At 41.3% G+C, this 25,223-nt stretch overlaps 1 protein-coding gene across 1 annotated transcript in view; it reads right to left on the reverse strand.

Annotated features, from left to right (window-relative positions):
* Positions 1–1,767: 1,767 nt before the first annotated feature.
* Ddx1 (DEAD-box helicase 1) overlaps positions 1,768–25,223 on the reverse strand; it is a 28,887-nt gene continuing 5,431 nt past the window's right edge. Inside the window, exons 6-26 of the mRNA XM_006976588.4 lie at positions 23,910–23,957; positions 22,469–22,552; positions 22,189–22,272; positions 21,589–21,665; positions 20,911–20,983; positions 19,652–19,728; positions 19,433–19,547; positions 18,386–18,524; positions 16,051–16,111; positions 13,253–13,351; positions 12,017–12,106; positions 10,640–10,828; positions 9,948–9,999; positions 8,433–8,579; positions 6,210–6,301; positions 4,758–4,830; positions 4,611–4,683; positions 4,493–4,535; positions 3,366–3,461; positions 3,022–3,142; positions 1,768–2,090 (exon numbers count right to left, since the gene is read on the reverse strand). Coding sequence (XP_006976650.1) covers positions 1,960–2,090; positions 3,022–3,142; positions 3,366–3,461; positions 4,493–4,535; positions 4,611–4,683; positions 4,758–4,830; positions 6,210–6,301; positions 8,433–8,579; positions 9,948–9,999; positions 10,640–10,828; positions 12,017–12,106; positions 13,253–13,351; positions 16,051–16,111; positions 18,386–18,524; positions 19,433–19,547; positions 19,652–19,728; positions 20,911–20,983; positions 21,589–21,665; positions 22,189–22,272; positions 22,469–22,552; positions 23,910–23,957 — 1,964 coding nt within the window. The 3' untranslated portion in view covers positions 1,768–1,959. The remainder of the gene's footprint in view (positions 2,091–3,021; positions 3,143–3,365; positions 3,462–4,492; positions 4,536–4,610; positions 4,684–4,757; positions 4,831–6,209; positions 6,302–8,432; positions 8,580–9,947; positions 10,000–10,639; positions 10,829–12,016; positions 12,107–13,252; positions 13,352–16,050; positions 16,112–18,385; positions 18,525–19,432; positions 19,548–19,651; positions 19,729–20,910; positions 20,984–21,588; positions 21,666–22,188; positions 22,273–22,468; positions 22,553–23,909; positions 23,958–25,223) is intronic.

The raw sequence follows: 25,223 nt of genomic DNA on the forward strand, positions 1-25,223 counted from the left end.
AACAGCCTCTGAGGGGGGAGCTGATGGAAAGCATTTGAGGTGGGGAAAGAGACAGCAGGTCAGGTCAGGCCTCCAAAGAGCACCCCCAACCCCCTCCACGCCCACTCTGGGCCCGTTTACTTGAAGCTTCCTCCTGCAATCGTTTGAAGTTAGACGGCCATTTGGATCGCAGACCAACTTAACCAGCCCGCAGCTGCCGGCCAGCTCAACTCCGCACTGCTCTTGGCTGCCCATGTGAATGGCAGCATCATTTTCAAAAGCGGCTGGGAGAGCAAACAATGAAACCAAGAAATTCAAGTTCTGTTTGCAGCTCTACCAACCGAAGGTTTGCTAAGCTGGCCCCGTTCTTACCCCCATAGAGCAAGGCAGTAACAGGAGGATCAGGTAGGTAGGGTCCTTCTGGCTCTTAGCATTTAACCAATCTGAACTTCAGTCCCGTCTTTACTGTGATGCACGTAGACATCCATTTCTGAGGTGATACTGTGTCCCCCAATATATTGTGCACCCTAATAAACTTATCTGGGGTCAGAGAACAGAACAGGCACTAGATATAGAGGCCAGAAAATGGTGGCACTCACACCTTTAATCCTAGCATTCTGGAGGTAGAGATCCATCTGGATCTCTGTGAGTTCAAAACCACATTGGAAACAGCCAGGCATGGTGACACGCCTTTAATCCCAGGAAGTGATGGCAGGAAGCAGAAAGGCATATAAGGCGTGAGAAGCAGGAACTAGACCCTTTTTAGGCTTTTAAGCTTTTAGCAACAGTTCAGCTGAGATCCATTCGGATGAGGACTCAGAGGCTTCCAGTCTGAGGAAACAAGATCATTTGAGGAGTTGGCAAGGTGAGGTTGGCTGTGGCTTGTTCTGTCTCTCCGATCTTTCAGCGTTCACCCAAATACCTGGCTCCCAGGTTTGTTTTTATTAATAAGACCTTCTAACAATTCGCGCTACACATATTTCTAAAGAGTGGTTAGTGTGCTGAGCATGTAAGGAGCAGCCATCACCCAGCCATCAGATGTGACAGTTCTGGGACATCACTACAGAAACTGGTCTTGAAGTTAAAGACCAGCATCCTCCAATCACTCTGCACAAAGCTCTGGAACGGAGCATCATGACGGTTTTCCCACTAGTCTGTTTCTACACTGAGTTTCACTCAAGGTTCGCTGTAAGATTTCATTGCAAACAATCCCATGCTCTTAGGGAATCTCTAGCATGAGAATAATTCTACCCCTGAAACTATTCCGTCAACTAAAAGTCCAAAGGCACAAGAGCAATCCAATGGCATGTACTTAAATTTCTCCTTGAGGTATTTTAATAAGGGACAGAAATGAACTGATTTTAGAACACAGAAGGACAGCAAAGTCATTTTGTCCTTCTATGCATCATCTGCAAAGAAAGGCTCTTGAAAAAAAATTCAGAGACACCCTCACTGTCACTAACCCTCACACCAAACCATATCTAAGTTCTAGGCACCCTCCTGGTTTCCAAATTAGCCAAAAAGCCCTTCTGCCTTGGGACCCTTGGCTTTTCTTTCATGGTGCACTCTCCTCCAGCTTCATAATGTACTGAGACAGCCTTAAGTATCTGAAAATCACATCAACCTAGCATCACTGCTGTGAAAAATTCCACTTAAAGGATATTCAATCTGGGTTTCATATGGGTCCTGGGTCACATTCATGCATACATAAACTATATTTCACAAGCCCATAATATTCTTAAAAGAAAAAAATGTAACTTTAAAAGAAGACACAAACCTTCACGAAAATAGAGCTGTCAAATTTATTTTCATTAGGCTGCCATTTTATGAGGAATTCCTAAGCTTCGTGATTCCTGACATGCAAGAGTTAGCAGCCACAGTGCAGTTCCTTAAATATTGCAGCTTGGCGGCGGCGGCGGCAGCACCGTGCTAGAGGTAAGACTGCAGACTTTATGACTGCAATCCTGTCTGGCTACATGATCAGAAGGTTCGGAACAGCTGGTTGGGAAGGTAGCCAAGGTGCAGGAAAGATGTCTGTGCTTCCTTCTCAAGGGCGGCCAACTCCTGAACGGTAGGTGCCAAGATATCCACATGGCCTTTATAGTTTCCACCTGTACCACACACAGATCAGAAGCAATGTCAATGACACACATGAGGACTTGTCAGGAAGACTTGGGCTCAAGTCTATCACTTCAAATACTGTTTCTAACATTAAAAACTTACTACTGGGCAAGCTATCTACAGTACATTTAGCTTTAACTTTTTTTTAGATGTATTTATTAATTATGTATACAGTGTTCTGCCTACATGTGTCCTTGCAGGCTAGAAGAGGACACTCATTATGGGTGGTTGTGAGGCACCATGTGGTTGCTAGGAATTGAACTCAGGACCTCTGGAAGAGTAGCCAGTGCTCTTAACTGCTGAGCCATTTCTCCAGCCCTAGCTTTAACTTTATAAATCAAGAATTTCAATATAAATTAGTATTCAAGCTTCACTAATAGTTGCCTCAATTACCATACCCACCATCCCTTAGTTTGCAAGCCATTAGTGTACCCTGAATCAGAAATATTCTGTGCAAAGAAATACTAAACAAGGTTGCCACTTACATTAAAGACTTCTGATTCTTTGTTCAAAATCACCTACAATACTCATTTCCTAATACGTCACTAAAAGTTCAAGTACTCTTGATATGCATACTTCAAGACAATCAGCTAAATTGCTGTCCCTCATTCACATACAGATCACATAATAAAATGCTGCAAGCCAAGTAGTAATAATAAAGCACTGGAGAATAATTAGTAGAGAATAATTAACATGCTAATAATAGACTATTAGCATAATGGAACCAAATCGTGGTCTTCATAAATTGACATTCAAAGAGGCAAATTTAGCTAAGTGTGGTAGTGTACGCCTATAATCCCAGCACCCAGAAGGCTGAGGCAGGAGGATCCTGAGTTTCAGGCCAGCCTGGGCTACGAAACAGTGGGTGCAGAGTGGGGAGGGAGGCAGGTGGGACACACGCGGAGACATCTGAAGGCTTACCGCCAGCAGCCCTCTTCTGACCATACGTAACTTTCCCATCAAACTCATCCACCGGAACCTTGATGTCTGGCTCCACCTGGGAAATGGTGCAGTTCAGGTGTTCTTCTATTTCGGAAAGGAGCTAAGAAAGAAGGAGGAAATTTCAGTCTAACAGCATTCACTACAATTAGGCAAGCCTGGATGCTTGGACAAATGGAAGCTAGACCTCTGGATCACAACTTACAAACAACACTATCAGCCAATTACCACTAAATCACCACGGGTAACAGATCGAAGTAGAGATGTCATTTCTCTAGATGAACGCAGTCTGTTTCTCAACTTGAACAGTCTCTGGAAGGTCTCACCTGCATTTCATTGTACCAGATGGTACAGCCACCATCTTCCTTGAGCCTCGTGTTATAGCATCCTTTCCCACGGTTGCTGCATACATGGTACCAAACCTACATCAAAGGGAGGAAAACATGAACATGGATAGAGACAGAGAGAAACTAAATACTTTGCTTGAAGTTTCTGGATTTTTAACATTTTATTTCCTTAGAACACTAAACAATAGGATTATGTATTTCCTTCAGTGGCCATTACCCAATGACTCACTGAACAGATCTAGGTCATTCTGGAAATAATACAAAAAGATGTGAGTTACAGAAAGGAGTTTTCACAAGGGCACAGGCAGCCTGGGACAGTGCTGCACGCCCGCAAACCCAGCACTCCGGCTAAAGCAAGGGGCACTGAGCTGGGCTACAAAAAGGTGGGTGTGGGGTAGGGAGGAGACACACAGTGGAGAAGTTCTACCAAAACTGATGTTTTGAAGACCGTTTATATCCAAGAAAAATAAAGCACACAGGGGAAGTGTGTACATGAACTTGAGAAAAAGATGTATCCGAGACCTTATAAAAGTTTTTCTGCCGGGCAGTGGTGGCGCACGCCTTTAATCCCAGCACTCGGGAGGCAGAGCCAGGAGGATCTCTGAGTTCGAGGCCAGCCTGGGATACCAAGTGAGTCCCAGGAAAGGCGCAAAGCTACACAGAGAAACCCTGTCTCAAAAAACCAAAAAAAAAAAAAAAAAAAGTTTTTCTACAAATCCACTATTATATATATGGATTTGTAGATTACATATAATTATATTATATATAATATATATTAATCTGTGCCACCCCCAAAGTGTCCTACGCCACCACACTACAGTGTTTAGTTTTTGTTGAAAAGCTATATTAAGGCTATTAGGAATATTCATAGTTTGCCCTTTTCATTGTAAACCACGTGCTATATTATTTATCTATTCAATCCGTGCAGAGGGAAGAAATGCCACGAAATGTTCACTTACTTCCATTTGGAACTGATTCCAATTTCAGTGGGAAAAATCAAACTGCTTTTACTTCCCAATCAAAAGCACAACTCACAATGACTTTAAGAGAGCACTGGGAAGATTACCTTTTCTACAGGGACTCTAAGAGAGCACTGGGAAGATTACCTTTTCTTTTTCTGTTGCCACCAGGGAAATGGCCAGGCCCATCCTGAAAGATTTCAAAGCCTGTGTTAGACCTCATTTAGACACACAGGGGCGCAAGGGGGAAGAACTTGGGCAGTACCTTTCAGCTCGTCCCACTCTGCCAATCCGGTGCACATAGTTCTGCTTCTCATCAGGCAGGGTGACATTTATAACTGCAAAGAAAGGCAATGGTTAACAGCTGCCATTGTTTGAAGGTTAGCGTGTAGAGCAGAAAGTCTCTTCTTACCATAAGGAACACCGTGGATGTCAATTCCTCTCGCAGCTACATCTGTGCAAATCAAGAATCTTACGTCTCCTTTCTAAATGAACCAAGAAAAAAAAGGAGTCTGTCAGTGAACGCACAAGACATAAAAACAATCTTTCTGCCAAGACAGCTAAATGCTACTTTCAGATTAGCTGTTTGGACATAATCTACTGGACCAAGTCTTGGCATTTGCGGAAACATAGTATTAATGGTTGGATTCAGCCTTCTTTTTCTTACACCAGTGTTATTAAACCTGGCTTCATCTTTAGTCTTTAGAAATATCTTTGGAAACCCAAAAATATACAATAGAACAGAACACAGAAACTTAGGTGTTGTCCTTACTCATACTAAATCTAGGGGCTAGAGAGATGGCTCAGTGGTTAAGTGCACTAACTGTTCCCTGGGTTCCATTCCCAGCACCTATACAACACTAACAACAATCTGTAATGTCAATTCCAGGGGATCCAACACCCTCTTCTGACTTCTGTAGGCATTGCACATATGTGGTATAGGCAAAACACCCATACATATTAAAAAAAAAATCCCCAAAACAAAATAAAACCAGACTACTAGATATATTATCCCAGTTACACTTTTTTATTTTTTATTTTTATTTTTTGGTAACAACAGACAAATTCCAAAGAAGGAGGAGTAGGGAATGAACCCCTAGTGCTTACAAAGGAAATACTTTTGGTCTAGTGTAATCCCCAAACGGCAGTGCGCTTGGTGAAATGAAGCCAGGGAACATCAGTGATACACAGCATGGAAGCATGAACGTTCTAAGCCTAGTATGATCCACATTTTCCATACCATGGGTCTCAGAAAAAGCACCTATCCTGTGCGCGGCAATGAACTCTGGTGAACTGGAATGTCAGCAGGAAGAAACTATTGATGTTTGGCTCTTAATGGCTGAGGCCTACTAAATACACCAGGAGCTCTGAAAGCCATCAGTATGCAGAAGCACCTGGAAGGGTGTACCTCAAACAACTGTAAAACACTACCGAACTTAATGACCATCTTCATTTAGAAACAAAGTGAATTCTCTGTAAGTACTGGTGCACTTTCTTAAACATTTTCAGATATGGTTTACTATCCCATACTTCTAAAAAGTGTCTACGTGAGAAAAGTATGCACATATGTATGTACATACGTACGTACGTACGTACGTACGTATGTCAAAGACGTACGTATGTCAAAGAACAGTTTACTGAGCACACTACTGAGGACTGTGGACTAGGTCTTAACTACAGTGTTGTCTGCCTACCTGACAGGGAACATGACATTTCTTCCCGGAGTGCCAAGGATGACTAACTCCTGCTACGATGAAGATGTACAGGTAAGGGTAAAACGCTTTCAGTCTCTAGGTCGAGAACTGTTTTAAGGATATTAGGGGTGGCACAGGAACACTATACCCAGGGCAACCAGGCAATGTACCTTAAATCTTTCCAAGTTTTGCTTTCTCTCATGAGGCTTTCTGTCGCCGTGAAGACACACACATGAGAACTGGTGTCCTTTTTTATCAGGTCCTAGTGAAAAGCATATTGAACAGCAGACCTTGAAAAGCATTGTGCTGAAGACTACAGACAACAGCAGCTGTCTATAAAGAGCTACACCCCAGCCTGGCACAAATGAAGGCAACACCTTCTCTGTCACAGGCAAAATGCCATTAAAATCAATTCCATGAAAGGCTGGGGAGGCAGCTTAGTTGGTCAATGTGAGCACGGGCATTTTTTTTTTTTTTTGGTTTTTCGAGACAGGGTTTCTCTGTGTAGCTTTGCGCCTTTCCTGGGACTCACTTGGTAGCCCAGGCTGGCCTCCAACTCACAGAGATCCGCCTGCCTCTGCCTCCCGAGTGCTGGGATTAAAGGCGTGCGCCACCACCACCCGGCAGTGCCGGCGTTTTTAACCCCAGCACTGAGTGTGGAGATGGACAGGTGGACCCTTGGAACTCACTGGCCAGCAAGCCTACTGAACCCTTTAGCTCCAGGTTCAGGGGGAATGCAAAAAGGTGGAAAGGAACCAAAGAAGACCCCTCCAGCCCCCACAGGCACATGCACACCCCCACACAAACATACACACCTCCCTTCTCCTAACACACAAAACTCTAGGAAACATTAACATTACTTTTAAGAGAATTTTAAATTCCTTCAAATTCCTGTTTAAACTTTCCAAGAAGCTGGGCTTATAGGCATGTCCCACCACGCCCAGCTTACTGTCCAACTTTATAAAAGAACATAAGACCCTTTGACCAAAGTGGTTTTTTTTTTTTAAAGACTTATTTTTTTTTTTTTAGAAATATGTCCCACATCTTTATTATTTTTTTAAGATTTATTTATTTATTATGTATACAGTGTTCTGCCTGCGTGTATGCCTGCAGGCTAGAAGAGGGTACCAGATCTCATTCTAGATGGTTGTGAGCCACCATGTGGTTGCTGGGAATTGAACTCAGGATCTCTGGAAGAGCAGCCAGTGCTCTTAACCTCTGAGCCATCTCTCCAGCCCGACCAAAGTGGTTTTAATGCTTAATATTCTCAACAACAAATGAGAGTACTCAGGTATGCTCCGCAGCCTTGGCAAAACCTGACATTTCAATTTTGACTTAGGAATATTTCCATATTGATTTACATATTTAAACATGAAATCATCTAAACATAAAAAAATTTCCATTCTAATGTCTATTCAACCTGTACAGAAATTCATTGACTTGTATAGACTTTGGGTCTAGTTAATTTTAGTGTGGGATGTTTCATTTATTTGCAAGGTTTGCGTCATTATATTTTCACTACAGCAGTGAACCTTTGTTTCTACTAATATTTTTATTTGAGGTCTTACTTCATCCCTTATTAGACCTTTAGATTAGTATTTTACCATATGTTTATGAATGTTTATTAAAATTAAAGTGTCATGACTAACATATTAGAATGTGTATCTTGCAAACCAGCAAATGTGTTTTAATAATTTCCTTGGGATTTTGGTATGTTCTTTTTAACAGCATATACCTAATGTTCATCTAGATTAATACTCTATGTGACCTTAGCAGAAGATTTCAGCCCACTGACACTTAAATATAGTCAGGATTTTTATAATACTGATCTTATTCTGTGATTTCTAATATGTATTTTTTCCTCCAGGACTAGAGATGGAACTCAGAGCCTTACTCCTCACCAGGTAAGTTCTACCACTGAGCTATAGCCCCAGTTCTCGGGTTTTTTGAGATACTATCTTATTGCGCAGCTCAGGGTGACATTAGTGACCTCATGATCTTCCAGCTTCTGCCTCCCAAGAGCTGGGATTACAGGTATATACCATGATGCCTAGCACCTTGCTTCCTTTAACCTTAATTAGGGTTTTCCCTCATTCCTCTGTCTCCTATTTACCAGTTTAGAAAATACACACTGTATTATTTTAGCCATTACTCTTGAAATGTTAGTACTAATCAGTAATCTGGATCTAGAGCCTTAGAATTCTGTGATTCAGGTTTACTCTAATGAAGACTGTAGCAATGTGGAAAAGTTCTCACCATTTACCCCACAGTTGATTCATGAAAACGTACTGGGTAGGCACTGGTAAGTTACAATGTGCCATCACTGCTGTAGACTCTGTGCATGCATTCTGGCTTTTATCAGTGAAATGCAGAAATAAGTGAGAAGAACTTACCTCCTCCTTGTTGCACAAAGTACTGCTCCAAGTTATCGCAGTCAATTTTAGTTCTACAGAAGATAATCGCTTGATCCATCTTGTGCTCCTTGATTGCTCGGACAGCATACTCCCCCTTAAGGATTTTAATAGCTTCAGACCACATCTCTTCATTACCATAGCAACAGCAGAAAAAGCAACAGAATGTCAATCTGAAGCTGTCATGAGCACACATTATCAGTCAGACATACTGCTTAACTCTAAAAATCCCTGCTATACTATAGATAAGGCAGAGTACAAGAGTGAAATACTGAATTAATTCATTACTTTATTTTTGTTTCTGTCAATGTCTTGTATGCTATCTACTTTTAGGTCTTGGTCTCTCTTGTCTCTCTGACACACACAACCATAACCCTTTAAGAACACAAATGTGCGAACACACTAACACAAAGCCTAACACCGAATGGAAACCTGGCTAGAAGCTTCTCATGAAAGTGGTGCTGCTGTGCTACCCCTCTAATGTCTATGTCTAAATGCTCTCTGGGTGTCTCCAACCGCAGTGGAGAGTAAGTGAAGAGCTTTACAAGGGCAATCCAGGGCCCAGTAAAAACTGGTACTTTACAAAGTACACTCTTCTCTAACCATGGTAACAGTTTGTACTTAACTAGCAGTTTCTCTACTTTTCTCAACAGGGAGGATAAGTGAGTACAGATAATGTTAATCCGGAGTTACACATAAAACTGATCTCAAAGGAACTCTAATCAAGATTTCAGTCAATCCACCTTTCAGACTCATGTCACAAACCTCACAGTGAATTCACCCAAGAGGCAAAAGACTTGACCTCTTCTAAGGACCACTCAGGACAGCTGGTATCTGATGTGCAAGCTAGTGAGTTTAAATCCACTCACTTAGGTTTGAGCACCTGGCATCCTACCATACCTCCCAAAATGTTTGAAACACTAGGGACACGAGACAAGTTGTCTCATAGGCTATCCTCACTGACCTGAGACTAATGTTAAGATTTTTCAAAGCTGATCAATGGACAGTTTCTGTTTGAGAGTATAAAGTGCTGCAGACAGACAGTAGTAATGTCGAACAACATCAATGTGTTTAATGCCCTGAATCGCACACTAAAAAAGTCACGATGATCACAAAAATAATCAAGGTTATTTGTCTTTCACATTATAGCTAAAGGCATAGCCATCCCCCCACCAACCCTGATCTTTATCTTTCTGGAATTTCAAAGTCAATATAAATCTGTCTCCAGACAAATTTGTTGGTTTTCTAAGATCTATACTCTATAATCCAAAAGACTTATGATTCTGAAGTCATACAACTAATGTCTAAGTTCCCTAATTAATAAAGGGTATCAGCTTGCTTCATTTCTCCATTATTCTGACTGCTTTTCTCTTTCCCATTCTAATTTTGTAGGTCATATCTCAGAGCTTTCAGGAGAATAGTGGGGACAGAAACTCAACAGAGCAAACAAATCATTTCCGAGATCTCTAACACATTCTATTCATGTTTTCAGCTTACCTGCACTGTTAGCACCAGGTCTCGTGTTATCTTTTGCGTGTACATCATCAGTCTGTCAAAAGTGAGAGATAAAGGGATGTGGATATTAAGGAGTGATTAAGAACAGGTGTCATTCTATTTAAAGGAAGAAAATAATCTGTCTTTGGACTGAATTTCAAGCACATCTTTATAATCTGTACACAAAACCATTTTTCAGATTCAGAAAAATCCTTCGTTAACTAAGGAAATTAACAGGAATTTTGGAATTAAGGAATAAATGTAACAATAAAAATATAAATGTGGCTTTCAGTCTATTATATACTTGAAACACTCCCACCTTTATCATATAAAGCAAAGGTAGGAACAGCGGGGAAAGGACAGGATGGGCAAGTGAGATTGGCTTTTATGAGAACACGGCACATCAAAGTGACACAACATGGCTCCTACTGACATGTTACTAAAATAGGACTTTCTATGCTTGAAGTTTGATACAGGTAATACTCTTTACCAAAACTGTATCAAAGGAGCTAATCACAAAGAGAAAAGTCAAAGGTGAAATTTGCCATTTGTTTGGTGCCTTTTACAGGCCCAAGCTTTCAGTCAACACACTGCTTAATGCTAGGCTTTGGAAGCAAGGCTCAGTGCTTTAAGCACCAATAGGAGCCCGAGGAGCCGAGTCCACCACTCACATTATCACATGGCACAGCACTTACTCGAATGTGATTCTTCCCCAGCCTTTCCCAGAGCTTATCAGTTTTTGGATTGACAGGGACGACGACATGGTGCACAGTATCTGGAACAGAGTCTTCCCCTTTCAAATCGACCCAAGTGGGAAAATGCATTATCTTCTCAGACAGCTTCTTTACATCGAAAGAATGCAGAGTGGCAGAGCAAACAATCACCTAGAGACAGGAGAATTTGGGGCTAGATCAACTTTTTTTTTTTTTTTTTTTTTTTTTTCTTTTTCTTTTTTTTTTTTGATTTTCGAGACAGGGTTTCTCTGCGTAGCTTTGCGCCTTTCCTGGAGCTCACTTGGTAGCCCAGGCTGGCCTCGAACTCACAGAGATCCGCCTGGCTCTGCCTCCCGAGTGCTGGGATTAAAGGCGTGCGCCACCAACGCCCAGCTAGATCAACTTTTATAACCATCACCATTACATCACACTCACTTTTAAAATTCACTTCTTTCTTTCTTTTTTTTTTTTTTTTTTTTTTTAAATATTTGTTTATTGCATATACGGTGTTACATCTGCATGTATGGCTGTATGCCAGAAGAGGGCACCAGATCTCATTCTAGATGGTTGTGAGCCACCATGTGGTTGCTGGGAATTGAACTCAGGACCTCTGGATGAGCAGCCAGTGCCCTTAACCTCTGAGGCATCTCTCCAGCCCTAAAATTCATTTCTTTTATATTTTGAGAATCACACTAATAATGAATGATATGAGAACCAAGTATAGTAACCAGGGAATCTAAAATACATCTGACTCCATGTAAAAACTACTAACAATGTGACATGGGCAGGCTAGCAGTCAAGGCCCAGCCAATAACGGACTGCATGCAATAACTCTTAGCTGTGTGACACTGGCAGGCTGTCAGTCCCTAACTGTCGCACAGAAACCATGCTATTCCCCCTCTAGGAAGGAGTATGGTTTGTTTGTTTCTTTGTTTTTAAAATCAAAGACCACAAGTGATTATTATTCATCCCCTGCTCTCAAATCTCTCCCTTCTCAAATGCTTCCTATGGAAGGATGAGAAAAGGAAGGGTAATGTTTTCAGAAATAACCACTACAAAGGTGACTGTCCACAGCTGAAGCTACTTCCCCTCTGCACAGGAGGAGGACTGCTGTCTAGACTGTAAAGTGCTCATGCTCTGCAGGAAGAACCGCTGAGAAGATCTTAGGGTCATCAGTGATGACTAAGAAATCACCTCTATTTCTAAAAGCCGTTTTTAAGACTTTCATCTGTGTGTGTGCACTATTTGGTAACTAGATGAAATGTTTTATACAATGAACTGAATCAAACCTCTCTCTTCCTACAACAGTGAGTAACCACTGTCTACACATATTTTTGAGCTGCATTAGTCATTTCATACCTGAAGTCTTTTTCCATCAGAAGTAATCTGAGGAATCTGACTGTGCATCCTATTAATAAAGTCAGAATAACCTTGGGATAGAAGCCCATCCTGCGGAAGAAAAGAGTTTTTACTCAGTAATAAAATCTTTTAATTTTTAAATTTAAAATGCAAGGTAAAAAAACAAACATATACACATACATATCACTGTATTTACAAAATAATTATGATCTGCTGGATACTTAAAGCCAAGTTATAAATTCAACTTTAGGTTCCTTGAGACTACAATATGAAAAAGGTGTAATAAATAAGCCCAAACCATACTCCAATATTCTAAAATTAATACAACAATTTATAGCACATGTCTTTAAGACACTCACTTCAATTTAAAAACTGAAAAGCTTCAGTGCTGGGAGATTAACCCAACCATCTTGAGAATAATTCGGAAGAGTATTTCAAAATCCTCAAACACATTTATGTCCTTCCAGATGGTCCACATTTTATATCTCTGACATAAAGAAATAATTTGTTGTATGCACAAAAAGCTATTAGGAATAAAAAAGCAAACTACCTATGTAACTAGTTGGAGAATAACTAAACAAAACCATGACCTATCCATATAACAGAACATTAAATAGCCTTCAGAGAGTAATTACAAATAATATGAAATATTTGTGATGTAATTTTTTTTTTAATAAAGGTCTACCTAAACTCCCCCAAAGTTTGATTTCAATTCCCTACAGTAATTCAGTGCCAGGACCCCTACTGGAGTCCTAAATTCAGATGCTCACGTCCTTGGTGTAAAGCTATGCATATTCTCCATCTACTTGAAAGCACGCTTAGACCTCTCACACCTATGTGCATGTAAATGCTATGTAAATAGCTGCCATACTGTATTATTTATGCAAAATCATAAAAGTCTCCATATGTTCAATATAAATTTTTTCAAATATTTTCGTTCAAGCTCAAGTATATTAATATGCACATAGAAAAAGTCAACTGTATGTATATCACTATAGTGTATGAAAATGTGCTTAACTGTGCTATTTAGGTAGTAGGATCATGGCTGAATTGTATATATATTTTTTTAATTTTATAAATCTTTTTTTTTTTTTGGTTTCTCTGTGTAGTTTTGGTGCCTGTCCTGGATCTCACTCGGTAGACCAGGTTGGCCTCGAACTCACAGAGATCCGCCTGGCTCTGCCTCCCAAGTGCATAAGCACACTCTAAAGAAAACATGAAAATATTTCAACATACTGCTTCATCCAGAACCAAGAATCTGACTTGAGACAAGATGAGCTTTCCAGTTGATACCAAATCATCTAGTCTTCCTGGAGTACCGACGACAATATCAACCTGAAAAGCCAAAAGCAACACTCAAGGCAAACTGAAAAATTAGTATAATTACTTTAAAACAGCAAAGGGTCACTTTCTACTCACAACAAACACGAGACTACTCAAATATGACAACCAATGCAAAGGGTATTGAAGGTCACTATGGATAAATAATGCTATGTATACATCCCATCTGCGCTTCACTGGAAGTTAATATGTTGACTTTGGCAACTGATTTTGGACAGCTTTAACTTTTAAACGTAATCTAATTATAAAATTTGCGTTTTACAAGAAGACACATATGAGTAATTTACATGAATTCTAAATTAAACAAGAACGCCAATCTCAGCTCCACCATTATCCCACTGCAAGACCACGAATGATGTCATCCGGCACCAATTTCCTCATTCTGAACAGGGGAGTATCTTGAAGAGAAGACATACGGAGCACTGGATGACTGGGGTGTGCTGAGTGTGCACAATAGTTCATTATAATTGGGAGTAACTGTGATTAAACTGGCCAGGAAACAACTATAGGGTTGGTCACGTACTCACAGTGACTAGACACAATGGTAAATGTCTTCAGGTTTGATTCCGTGACACAGTTACTCCTCCTCCTATTTTTAGAGGAGATTACAGTGCAGACCCGTAGCTATAGTCACAGCATCGGATACGCCACTAGGAAGTGCTCACACTGAGACTCAAATTGAGTCTAAACGTAAGAAGAGGTCTGAGGGGCTGGCTCAGGTTAAGAGCACTTGGGTTTGGTTCCCAGTGTCCACACAGCACCTCATAACCATCCATAACTTAGCTCCAGCGGGGAGAATGCTCTCTTCTCACTTCCACGGGTGGAGATAGCCATGGAAAACAGGAAGAGAGCACAGCGACTCCTTTAAGAAGAGAACTGAATTCTACCAAGAAAACAACAGAAGAATACTGCCTTTCCTTTGCCACTGGCTTCAGTGAGTACCGTGTGTGTGTGTGTGTGTGTGTGTGTGTGTGTGTGTGTGTGTGTGTGTGTGTGTGTGTCCCTGTCCACGTGTGTGCACGTGCACTGGAGGCCAGGGGCTGACATCAGGTCTCTTCCACCTTATTTTTTGAGATGGGGCCACTTACTGAGTAGGCTAAGCTGGCTGACCTAGGGATCTTCCTGGGTTACCTTTCCAGCACTGGGATTATACATTCTCCTCACCTCCCAAGTGCTGGGATTACAGTGTGTGCCTCCATGCATGACTGACACAGTGCTGGGTACTGAGTCCAGGGCTTCATGCATGTTAGGAGAGCAGTCCACCAACTCAGCTTCATCCCCAGCCTCACATGTGGCTTTGATGCTAAGCTGGGGGTCGAACTCAGACCCTGAGGCTTGCCCAGCAAACACGCTATTGCACCCTAAGCCGCAAACTCTGAGACATGATTGACAAAAGTAGACCTAATGCTCTCAATATTCCACAGCTGGAAAACATAAGCCGAAATCCCAGCACATTATGGGAAGACTGATTTGAGTTTGAAAAGGCCATGAATGAACCTATTAAATTTATTAATCACTAAAAATGTAAATAAACAAATAAAAATCACATTAAAAACATATCAGAGGCCGGGCGGTGGTGGCGCACGCCTTTAATCCCAGCACTCGGGAGGCAGAGGCAGGCAGATCTCTGTGAGTTCAAGGCCAGCCTGGGCTACCAAGTGAGTTCCAGGAAAGGCGCAAAGCTACACAAGAGAAACCCTGTCTCGAAAAACCAAAAAAAAAAAAAACAAAACAAAACATATCAGAGCAACACTATCCATTTTAAAATAGCATTAACAAGTACATTATTATGATTCCTTGCTCTTAACATACTCTGTTAAGTCAAATTTACAGCTCAATCAACAACAAATTTAGTTTGGTAGGGATGGAACCGAAAGGAACTTGATTTAGTATAAGATGGTCTAGATTCACAAATGCATATTAAGGAAAGGAAATAGAGATATTTGAAAGATGTTCATTTCATAAACATAAATAATTTTGTGAAGTCCCAAATAATAGGGACCAGAGAGTCTTGCCTTTGTCCTACACACTGGCACATGTAAGCAGTCTATAAGACTTCCCTCATGTGTGTCTGAGCTCAGAGACTGTCTTGGTATTCTTCATCATTTCTAAGTATTGCAGAAACTTCTACGTTTTATATCTATAACCTACGTATCTCCACACTTATTATCAGCATTGGTTTGTTTTTCCAATCAAAAACTTAAGTAAATAAATACATCAGGCGGTGGTGGCACATGACTTTGATCCCAGCACTCGGGAAGCAGAGGCAGGTGGATCGCTTTGAGTTTGAGGCCAGCCTACTCTACAGAGTGAGTTCCAGGACAGTCAGAGCTGTCACAGAGAAACTCTGTCTTGGGGAAAAAACAAAACAAAAAAACCACAGAGAAACACTGTCTCAAAAAACAAAAACAAAAAAAAGAAAAAAAAATTAAAATAAACAAATAAAATAAAATAAAAAGTGGTTTTTAATCAGAAAGCCCAGAAGGAAATTCCCAGGAAACCAAAGCATAAACCAACATGGAATTCCAAAGGGAGAATTTCAAAAGGACCACTGCTCTCTAACTTCTGGGTAAAAAGGAGGCATGTCCACAAGGCATCTGCAGCAGACTCCTTTGGTCCCGTGATCATTTTAGCTTCATGTGACTTTTCTTGGACAAAACAGAATTTATTCCCAAGTTAAAAGTACAACTTACCCCATTCTCCAAAACAGAGAGCTGATCCCGAGCTGCAACACCTCCAATTATGAGAAGCTCCCTGAAATGAACAGCAGAATGATAACGGAGAAAGATTAACTATTTTACAGTTCAATCTATACCATTCTTTGCAGGTGGAATAGGTCACTGAAAAAGAGCTGCAATAAAGTGAGTACAGGAAGGTGGAAGCAGAGGACTTCACCCACAAAGCCAAAAATGTCGCTGAGGTGATTGAGAGCTTAGAGTGAGGAAAACTCAGCCTGTATCTACACAACCTACTCCATGTGAGCTCTTCAAAACCAGAGTTCCACCTTTTAAAACACATTTGCCTATAGTATATAGAGTATTTCTGGAAGAATGGATGAAAATCAGAGTAAAAAAAGGTTGCCTTCAGGAAGGATAATCAGAACCTGAAGATAAAAGGCTTGTATTTAGTGTTACTCATAGCTGTTAAAGAGACAAAAAATTATCTCATAAAAAAAGGATTTATAATCCGAGTAGTGGTAGTAGACACCCTTAACCCCAGCACTTGAGAGGCAGAGGCAGGCAGATCTCTATGAGTTTGGGACCAGCCTGGTCTACAGAGTGAATTTAGGACAGCCAAAGCTACACAGAGAAACCATCTTGAAAAACAAGCAAGCAAGCAAGCAAACAAAACAGAGTTATTTTATATGTAAGAGTGTCTTGCCAGCATGCATGCATGTGCGCCACATACATGTCTGCTGCTCGCGAAAGGGTATGTCAGATCTGCTGGACCTGGGGTTACAGACGGCTGTGAGCCACCATGCAATGCTGGAACCTGAACCCGGTCCCATGAAGAGCAGCCAGTGCTCTTACCACTGAGCCATGTCTCTAGCCCCCTCACCCCCCCTTTTTGAAACAGGTCTCATATGTAGTCCTGCTGGCCTCAAGCTCACTGTGTAGGATAGCAAGGTTAGTTTCAAATAGTCACTAGAGCGTCAGAGAAAGGCAAGGGCTTGTTTGTATTGAACATCAATTAGTAATCCATAACCCCAGTCACCATCTTCACCAGCGAACTGTTTTCTACTCCCATCTCTCCTTGTGGCCGTTGTCGAAGCACATTCATTTTATCGGTGATGAAAGTAACAAATCAAACACAGCATTTTAACCTGCTTCCAAAACCCCTCCTCCGAAGTAGAGCCTCTTATACTGAGCAGGAGCTCGGTTATTAACTCCTTAGAAGCTTCCTTTCTCATACACTCACAATGTTTCTCTCCCCTCCACACTACCCCGCAATCCCACACTGAGTTCTGTGAAAGCAGGGACAACTCTCACTGCTGGAGCCCAGCCTAGATCCTAGGCCTAGACTTTACAACACAGTGCTCTTAAATTCAGTTGACAAATGAGGAACGTGCCAATCCATTCAATAAAATTAAGGATTATTCTGCCTAGTACAATTTATAACCGAATCAGTTTGCTTAACTTGTAAGTAAGGACACTATTAACATCAGAACCTCTAAGTTTTTGGAATTAAGAGTAGCGATAATCACATAATTTATTGGTATTTGAATATACCAAAAACCACCTAAATGTACATTTCCAGTGAATTTTATCCCCCAAATTGCTCCAATAAAAAAAAAAAAACTTTTTAAAATCAATTAAAAGCAAAGTAACAAAAATTAAGCATGAGGCTGGGTATGGTGGCACATACCTTCAATCCCAACACTTGGGAGGAAGAGACAGGCAGATCTCTGTGAGTTCAAGGCCAGCCTGGTCTACAGAGTGAGATCCAGGACAGGCACCAAAACTACACAGAGAAACCCTGTCTCGAGAAACCAACAAAACAAAACAAAAACAACAACAAAAAGCATGAAATCCACAAAGTAGTTTACTTACAGGATTTGGCTTTCCACAAATTAAAAGGGATTCCTAACTGAATGTGGTGGCTCACACCTGTAATCTCAGTATTTAGGAGGGAGGAGGATGGTGAATTTGGGGCCAGCTTGATTAGATAGCGAGATCCTTTGGGGAGATAGCTCACCAAACAAACAAAGGAAAAAAGCAAGTCTCTCTGCATGGAATGCCTGAGATGGGGAGGACCACCTCTGCAGGAATCTTAGCATCAACCCTCAGGTTAGGAGTACTGACACCCTACACTGAACTGCACATTTTCTAAGCAGTGAAGAGATGAGATTAACTTAAGACTGAATGAAATCAACCTCTGCCTAAGGAAGAAAGTTTGAATGGAATCACGTCACTACAACGTTAATAGTGTCTTATGTAGTATACCAGTGCCTCCTTTTGTTTAACTTTATTCTTCCAGAACACTTTAAACTTAAGGACAATAAGCATTTAGGGCAAAGGGAAGGCTTACCGTAACTTAGGGTTATCAATATACTTCTTAAACTGCTTCACGTTGTTCAAGGTTTGCTCAGCTAACTCCCGAGAGGGTTCCACAATGAGAGCTTTGGGAGCATTAGGGAGAAATTTTGTTTGGGACACCTGTGCACTACCTTAAGAAAACAGAAAAGACCACAGGTCAATCAAACACACCCAAAATACCATCAGCTGAAAAACATGAGTGCTGTTCCAGCATCAAACTCTAAGTAATAACTGTAAAATACAGGAGACAATCCAACAAAACAAAGCTAAAATTTCTAAAAAAAACCTGTCGTTTTTTTAAAAAGATGTATTTATTTATTATGTATATAGTGTTCTGCCTGTATGCCAGAAGAGGGCACCAGATCTTACTACAGATGGTTGTGAACTACCATGTGGTTGCTGGGAATTGAACTCAAGACCTCTGGAAGAGCAGCCAGTGCCCTTAACCGCTGAGCCATCTCTCCAGCCCCCAACCTGTCATTTTTTAAGTCTAGTTGGGATGAGTACAACTGATTGGTGTGGTTGTTAAAAATAACCCATTTCCTTGTGACAAGCCAGAAAATGTACTTTAAGTAGGTGAACTGTACCAGGCAATAGTACAGGAAATGGAGTAATCTTTCAAGTCAAGACTGCTTGGATCTGAATTCAGTTCTACCACTTATCTGCTCTGCGACCTTGAGCAAGTTACTTCAAATCCTTATTCCTCAGGCCCCTGTAAAATGTGAAGGGCAGGTACTACCTCACAGGGCTGAGTGAAGATTAAACAATCTTTGGGAAGGGTTTAGCATGCTTTTATGGTACTTCACAAGAACAGAAGCCAAGCATGTCACTGCCATTAAGACTGAGAAAGCCTAAATGCCTCAACAGACACAGAACAGTTCATCAGTTAAGTTCTGAAACGGAAGTTTACTCATCTGTTAAACAAAGGCTGGTTAAACCAGAGCAGGAGGCAAACAGGACTCACTAGGAGAGGCCCTTCCCACTGGGGTTCTCTCTGCACCCCATCTAGAAATTCTCTCCCTCTGAGGTGCAGAAGTACCTGTTTGCTGTGACTTGACGACGTAGTTATCTGGGGCCTTGGAAAGAGCAACAAAACCATCTTTTGGTGGAAACTTAAATTCTTCTTCACCAAAGTTAAATTTCAATTCAGCATTCTGGCAATGAATAAAGAAAAAAAAAAGTTTAACTGAATGGCAAACTGCCCAGTAAAATGTAATAAAAATCAAACAGTTTAGATCACGGCAAAACTTCTAATTACCTTCAGAACACAGGCAGGGAAGAGCGCTTGGTTTTTTATATGTGCTGGTATTTCAAATGCCAGACCAAGATCTTTTCCTTTAAAACAAATAAACAAACAAAACCAGAGAAATTTAAAAGAAGAATTTCCACATACCCAATAAAATCTACCAATCTGCCTTGCTTTCTCATGCTCTCTGGAACCCACGGATAAAAGTGGGCTGCCTAGAGCCAACCTATTTACCGCTTGACTTCACTAACTGTTCCCTCTTCCTGTCTACATATCTGATTACTCCCTATCTACAAGACCCCTGCCTCTGCAGACTTCGCAGATCACACACACTCCCACATCAGTCACGAAACCCTCCCTGATCCACAGCTCCTTCCATTTAACTTACATTTTTCCTCTCACTGATCAAGAAAAATCCCTGACACCCACTTTAGGACATCCATCCTTCTTTTCATCCCATTGTCTACATGTCTGACTCATGCTCACCACCTCCCTGCCCTACCAAAAATGGCTACAGCCAACTGTCACTCCTGTCTCTCTTACAAGCCTTCAGCAGTACTGGGCACAAACCGACTTCTCCCTCCTCTGTGAAACACTGTCTTCCCTTGGGTAGCCGAAGTCCACACACCCCTGTTCTCTCCTCCTCTTCCTCTCTGCTAGATTCTCCTTAGTTAACCAGCTTTTAGGCACAGGACACCAGGCCTTGGCTCTTTACTAGTCTTTAGGTACTCTCCCCACCTCCTAGTCTGTTTTCAGCACAGCTGGCCCATGCTGTTGCCACTACTCTGTTAGAACTCCAGAGGAACAAAAGCAACATTCTCTCCCTGCAGCTCAGGCACTTGACGCATGTACCTCCTCGCTGTTGCTCAGGCAGGGTGGACACTTTCCCTTGGCTCTTCCCTCTGTCTGAAACGCTCTTCAGTTCCCAGCACAACCCCACCCAACTGACCCCTTTTAAATGTCTTCTCATCAGCAGAGCCTTCTCTAAGCACCCTACGGAAAAGCACATATCCGCACACAGGCCTGCTCTTCCTCTCCTTCCCACCTAACGTTCATCTGTACACAATGGATGTCCGCCTCTCCTCATCAGTGTGAAACCTTCGTCAGCGCCACCTCCGCTTGTGGCCAATCACTCACTAGTGCACAATGCACACAGCAAACACTCAACAAACCACTGAAACACAATGTGCTGAATCGGGTGGAGGACTCAAGACGAGAATTCAAGAACAAGAGTCACATTTTTTCTCACTAGTAAGATCCAGAGCACTTACCATTCTTGGAGAACTTCACATGCCCCTTATCAATATCTAAGTAGCATCCAATGGTATCGTGCATGGTGAATTCCTGAGAACCCAGAAAGTGAAATGTTATTAACGGAAAGCAAGACCTGAAGTGAGGTTAGCAACCAAGGACAACAGCATCCAAAGCACACTGGTGTTTCGCAAGAAGTTCTCTAATGGTAAGGAGGGCATCAAAAGGACTGTCACAGAAGGGGATGGCGGTCACTCCTGTAACCCCTGCACTGCAGAGGCTGAGCAGAAGGACCACCAGACACCTGGGTGACAGAGTAAGATTTTGTCTAAAACAATAAACCACCAAAACCAGTATACAGCATCCTATCTCAAGTAGACATATCTGACAGGCTTATCAGAATTAACATGATATTAAGGATTACTGCTATGGATTTAGGCTCAGAGAACTATACTTAAAGTCTTCATAATCAAAGTAAGAAATGAAAATAACAGGTAAGATCCAATGTCAGAATGAGGAAAAGACATAACATACTTTGGATGGACTAATAAAATTTTAAGTACTATCTATTTATTTAGTCTTAAATAAATAAATTTCTTTTTCAAGTCCAAACCTGAACTATCTCAATCCTGTTGTAAGTGATCAAGAATGCAAGAAGACTTACAAACACTGTTTCAACCAACAGCATCCCCGCTTACCTCTCCGTAATTATCAAACTGTTTATTATGGGATTTCTTTCCTGTTCCACCGAAGCCAAATCCAAACTTGTCAGTACCTAGATTTGAAACAGTTTATTAGAGGTCTGAGCTTACCATGAGAATTAAGAGTCCTGGGAAAGAAGTGCTTTTACCCATGCAGTCTGGGAGACAACGGACAAGTTTCCCTGTGCTTCTGAGTCCGGTGTCATCTGGGGCGTTTCCAGCCGATGCAGAATGTACAACACTAGGACACAAGTGGCCGCCTCACTCTTGGCTCCAGTCACGAACCAACTCACAGTAACTCAAGTGTCTTTGCAGTAGTGTACGTTTCAAGCACGCTAAGTTCAGTCTGATCTTCATTCACTCTGAATCTTATCCTCCCTGACTCCACATTGTCAGAACATGGGGTGGGGGTGCTAACAGGAAGCAGTAACTTACGTCAAGTCTTTTCTGGAACCAGGTAAGGTACGGATAAGTATTTTTTTGTGTCCATAAAATTAAACCCTAATACAGTGAAGTCTATATTAATTTGTCTCCCAAATAATACTATGTTAACAATGAATAAATATAAAGCAGTTCAGTTACTGCAGAAACACTCACCGAGGTCTAAGGAGGCCTGCATGGTAGACCAGCCAACTCTGCACAGCCCCTGGTCATGACAGGATACCTCATAGTAGTGTTTCCCTGGAAGGGTCAAATCCCATGAGATCGACACAAACGGCCCACACATGCCCCATTTACCAGCTCCCACTGCGTCTGAGCTACATTTGCATGTGACAGAAGCACGGGTCTTTCTGTACCACTAAGACTGTTCAGGTTGTTGCTGTAAAGCGCCTAAGGGAAATCCGCGTGCTGCCGGTCAGGAGCGCTGCTCAAATACCTTTCAGCAAGCCTTTGGTCGCTCTGCACCCATGCCATTCCTTCACTTCTCTGCTCTGACAACACAGGCCGTCCGACCCAATTGCTAGACGTGAGAAAAGCACACAGAAACGGACGTCAGTACAGGCCGCACAGACCGTCATCGTGAAATCAAATTATAACCAGTCAGTCTCATCAATAATGTTTCACTTGTCAGAGTGTTCCAGAGTTTAAGACGTGCTGATTCCTAGATGACAGCAGTGCTTCCTCTTTACCCCTGCATCTCCTGGGCTAGGCTGTCACTAGGTTCTAGACTGTCACCGTTAGGACAAGAATTCCCACAATGAATCCCAGAAAGATGAGCACAACCCCTAGACTGCTGGCCTGAAATAAGAGCCTCATGGCCAACACACACGTTTAGACAGCCATTCTCTAGTGCTGTGAGGACAAGTGTACTACGAGATGCCATGGGACCCATTCATCACAATTCGCTGCCCTGAGTATTTAGTAAGAAGCATACAAATCCCCAGTGTGTGTTACTGGGTAGTACTGGGGGCTCTAAGAGATGAGGTTTTACATGACACACCGGAGTCAGAGAGATTAGTAAACAAAGAGTTAGCCCTTGTCTACACTGGGAAGAAGCTGTATCCTTTGCCCCATTCCTGTTTCTAAGTCAGTCAGTACCTAGTAAAGAACCAACTTGTACAATACCACTTCATCAAACATCTCACCTCACTTTTCAAAACTGTTAAGTTCTTACTCATGGGATAATAAGTATTATAAACCTTTGTAAAAGGCTCTCTAGTGAACTGCGGGCAACCCCAGCACTTGGGGGAGAGAAAGAGAGGCAAGAGTTCAAGAAAGGGACCAAGAGGAGAAAGGTAGACAGATGCTTGAAATCAGAACACAACACCTGCACAAAGGGAAATCCCATTGAGTCCTACTAGTTTATACAATTAATGTGCTAATTAAAATAATAAAACAATAACTAATACAAACATTCTATCTTTTATTATTTCTAAGTCTTCTATTTGGATTAAAAAAATTTTTATTGTACTAAATTATACATGCTAAATTGTACGCATGCTTCTACACTCACATTTTTTATATATGTATATATGCTCAAACACATACATATAATTTAAATCTCAAGTACATGTGAAACTTTTTTCTAGTTATGATATGTAGAAGCCAATTTTCTCTTGCTCCAGATGGATCACCAATGGCGCCAGCATCTCTTACTATATAAATCTCTTTTCCCCACCGAAATACAATACTATAATACTACACTTTTTGTGCACATTAAGTTTTCATATACACCAGGATTTATTTCCATTATATTTTGCCGTCTACTTCTAGTTCAGCACTCTATTGTTTGTCTTTAGTGACTATATTCTAGTCTCTGGTAATTATATCATGCACAACACTTTTTCACAGTGAGCAGGTGAAATGTATCTACTTACCAAAAGCAGACCCTCTGTCATATGGGTTCATCTGCCACTTGTTGAGCACTAAACAAATTAATATAAAAAAAGTGAGCTATAACCACATGAAATATATAGCTCTATGAAAAGTTTATATTTTATATATTACTGCCTTTGACTCAACATGGTTTTGCACATCATTTGTAATTTACACATATATGTATGTAGCTGTTTTTATTAAAGACAAAACTAACCCTGAAAATCAAAAGGTGTCAATGACAAGGCCCATTTGGGACTAACACCTGGTCTCCCTCCTTGTTTCAGTGCACTTGGTATACAGGACACTGATCTTTGTCCCTGATAAAATGAAGTTTAGGTAACCTAACAACCTGACCTTAAACACAAAGGAAATAAATGACCTCCTCGGCCAGTCCTTTATTTTAATTTAGTATTAAATTCTCAAGTCCGACTGTTATTTTTCTTCCCGCATTTATATGATTGGTATTTTTCCTTTTCTAAACTATCTTAATAGCCCATGAATAATAAAAAAATTACAGTAACTAAAGACACCCTACATGCACTCTAGCCCACCTTCCCGTCCAAGGTGGAAATCCTTTCTGGATCGTGTCTGATCAAGAGCTACCTATCCAGTTTAAATACTATGAACGTCTTCCTTAGGGCGCTCTCTTGTCAGCCAACCTGAAGGTCAGAGACCTGCACATTACATGTAAGCCGTTCCAGGCCAGCTCCCCAGGGAAATCATTTTCTTTCCACATTTCTTTAGGCATCGGCTGTCACCTCCCTTGTCCTTCACGTGTGTAAATCTAGGTCTGTGCTTCCTCCTCAGACATGAGTTTGAGACCCATCCTGCTTCTGCTTAGCCATTTCAGAAGCATTCCTGACTAGCATCATCTTTCTTAAGTGACGGCAGACAGCTGTTAAAAGTTCTGAAACTATTTTAAAATAGGCCATCGGTGTAGTTATATTCATTGTCCATCACACAATTCATTTACTAAATTAGCTCATCCTCTGTGACATTATTATTTTCATATCAAAAGGAAAAAGTTGATATGCCAAGTTCACTCAACTTAACTTGCTATTTTCCACAATTCTGTTTTGTAACATAAAACAAGTTACTTCAAAATATACAACAAATATATATATTTGTTAAAGTGTAGCAGAAGCAGAGATGATGAAATGAAGGTGAGATTATTCACAGTGGACTAAGAGGGTCAGCCTCCATGGAAGGAAGACAAACAGCATTCTGCACAACACACTAGTTCATCCTCAGTCTTAGGCAGACAGTCACATACGTACGGATGGAGAAACACAAAAACAACTGAAGGTAAGTCC

This window comes from Peromyscus maniculatus, chromosome 22 (genome assembly GCF_049852395.1).
Source record: "Peromyscus maniculatus bairdii isolate BWxNUB_F1_BW_parent chromosome 22, HU_Pman_BW_mat_3.1, whole genome shotgun sequence".
Classification (NCBI taxonomy): domain Eukaryota; kingdom Metazoa; phylum Chordata; class Mammalia; order Rodentia; family Cricetidae; genus Peromyscus; species Peromyscus maniculatus.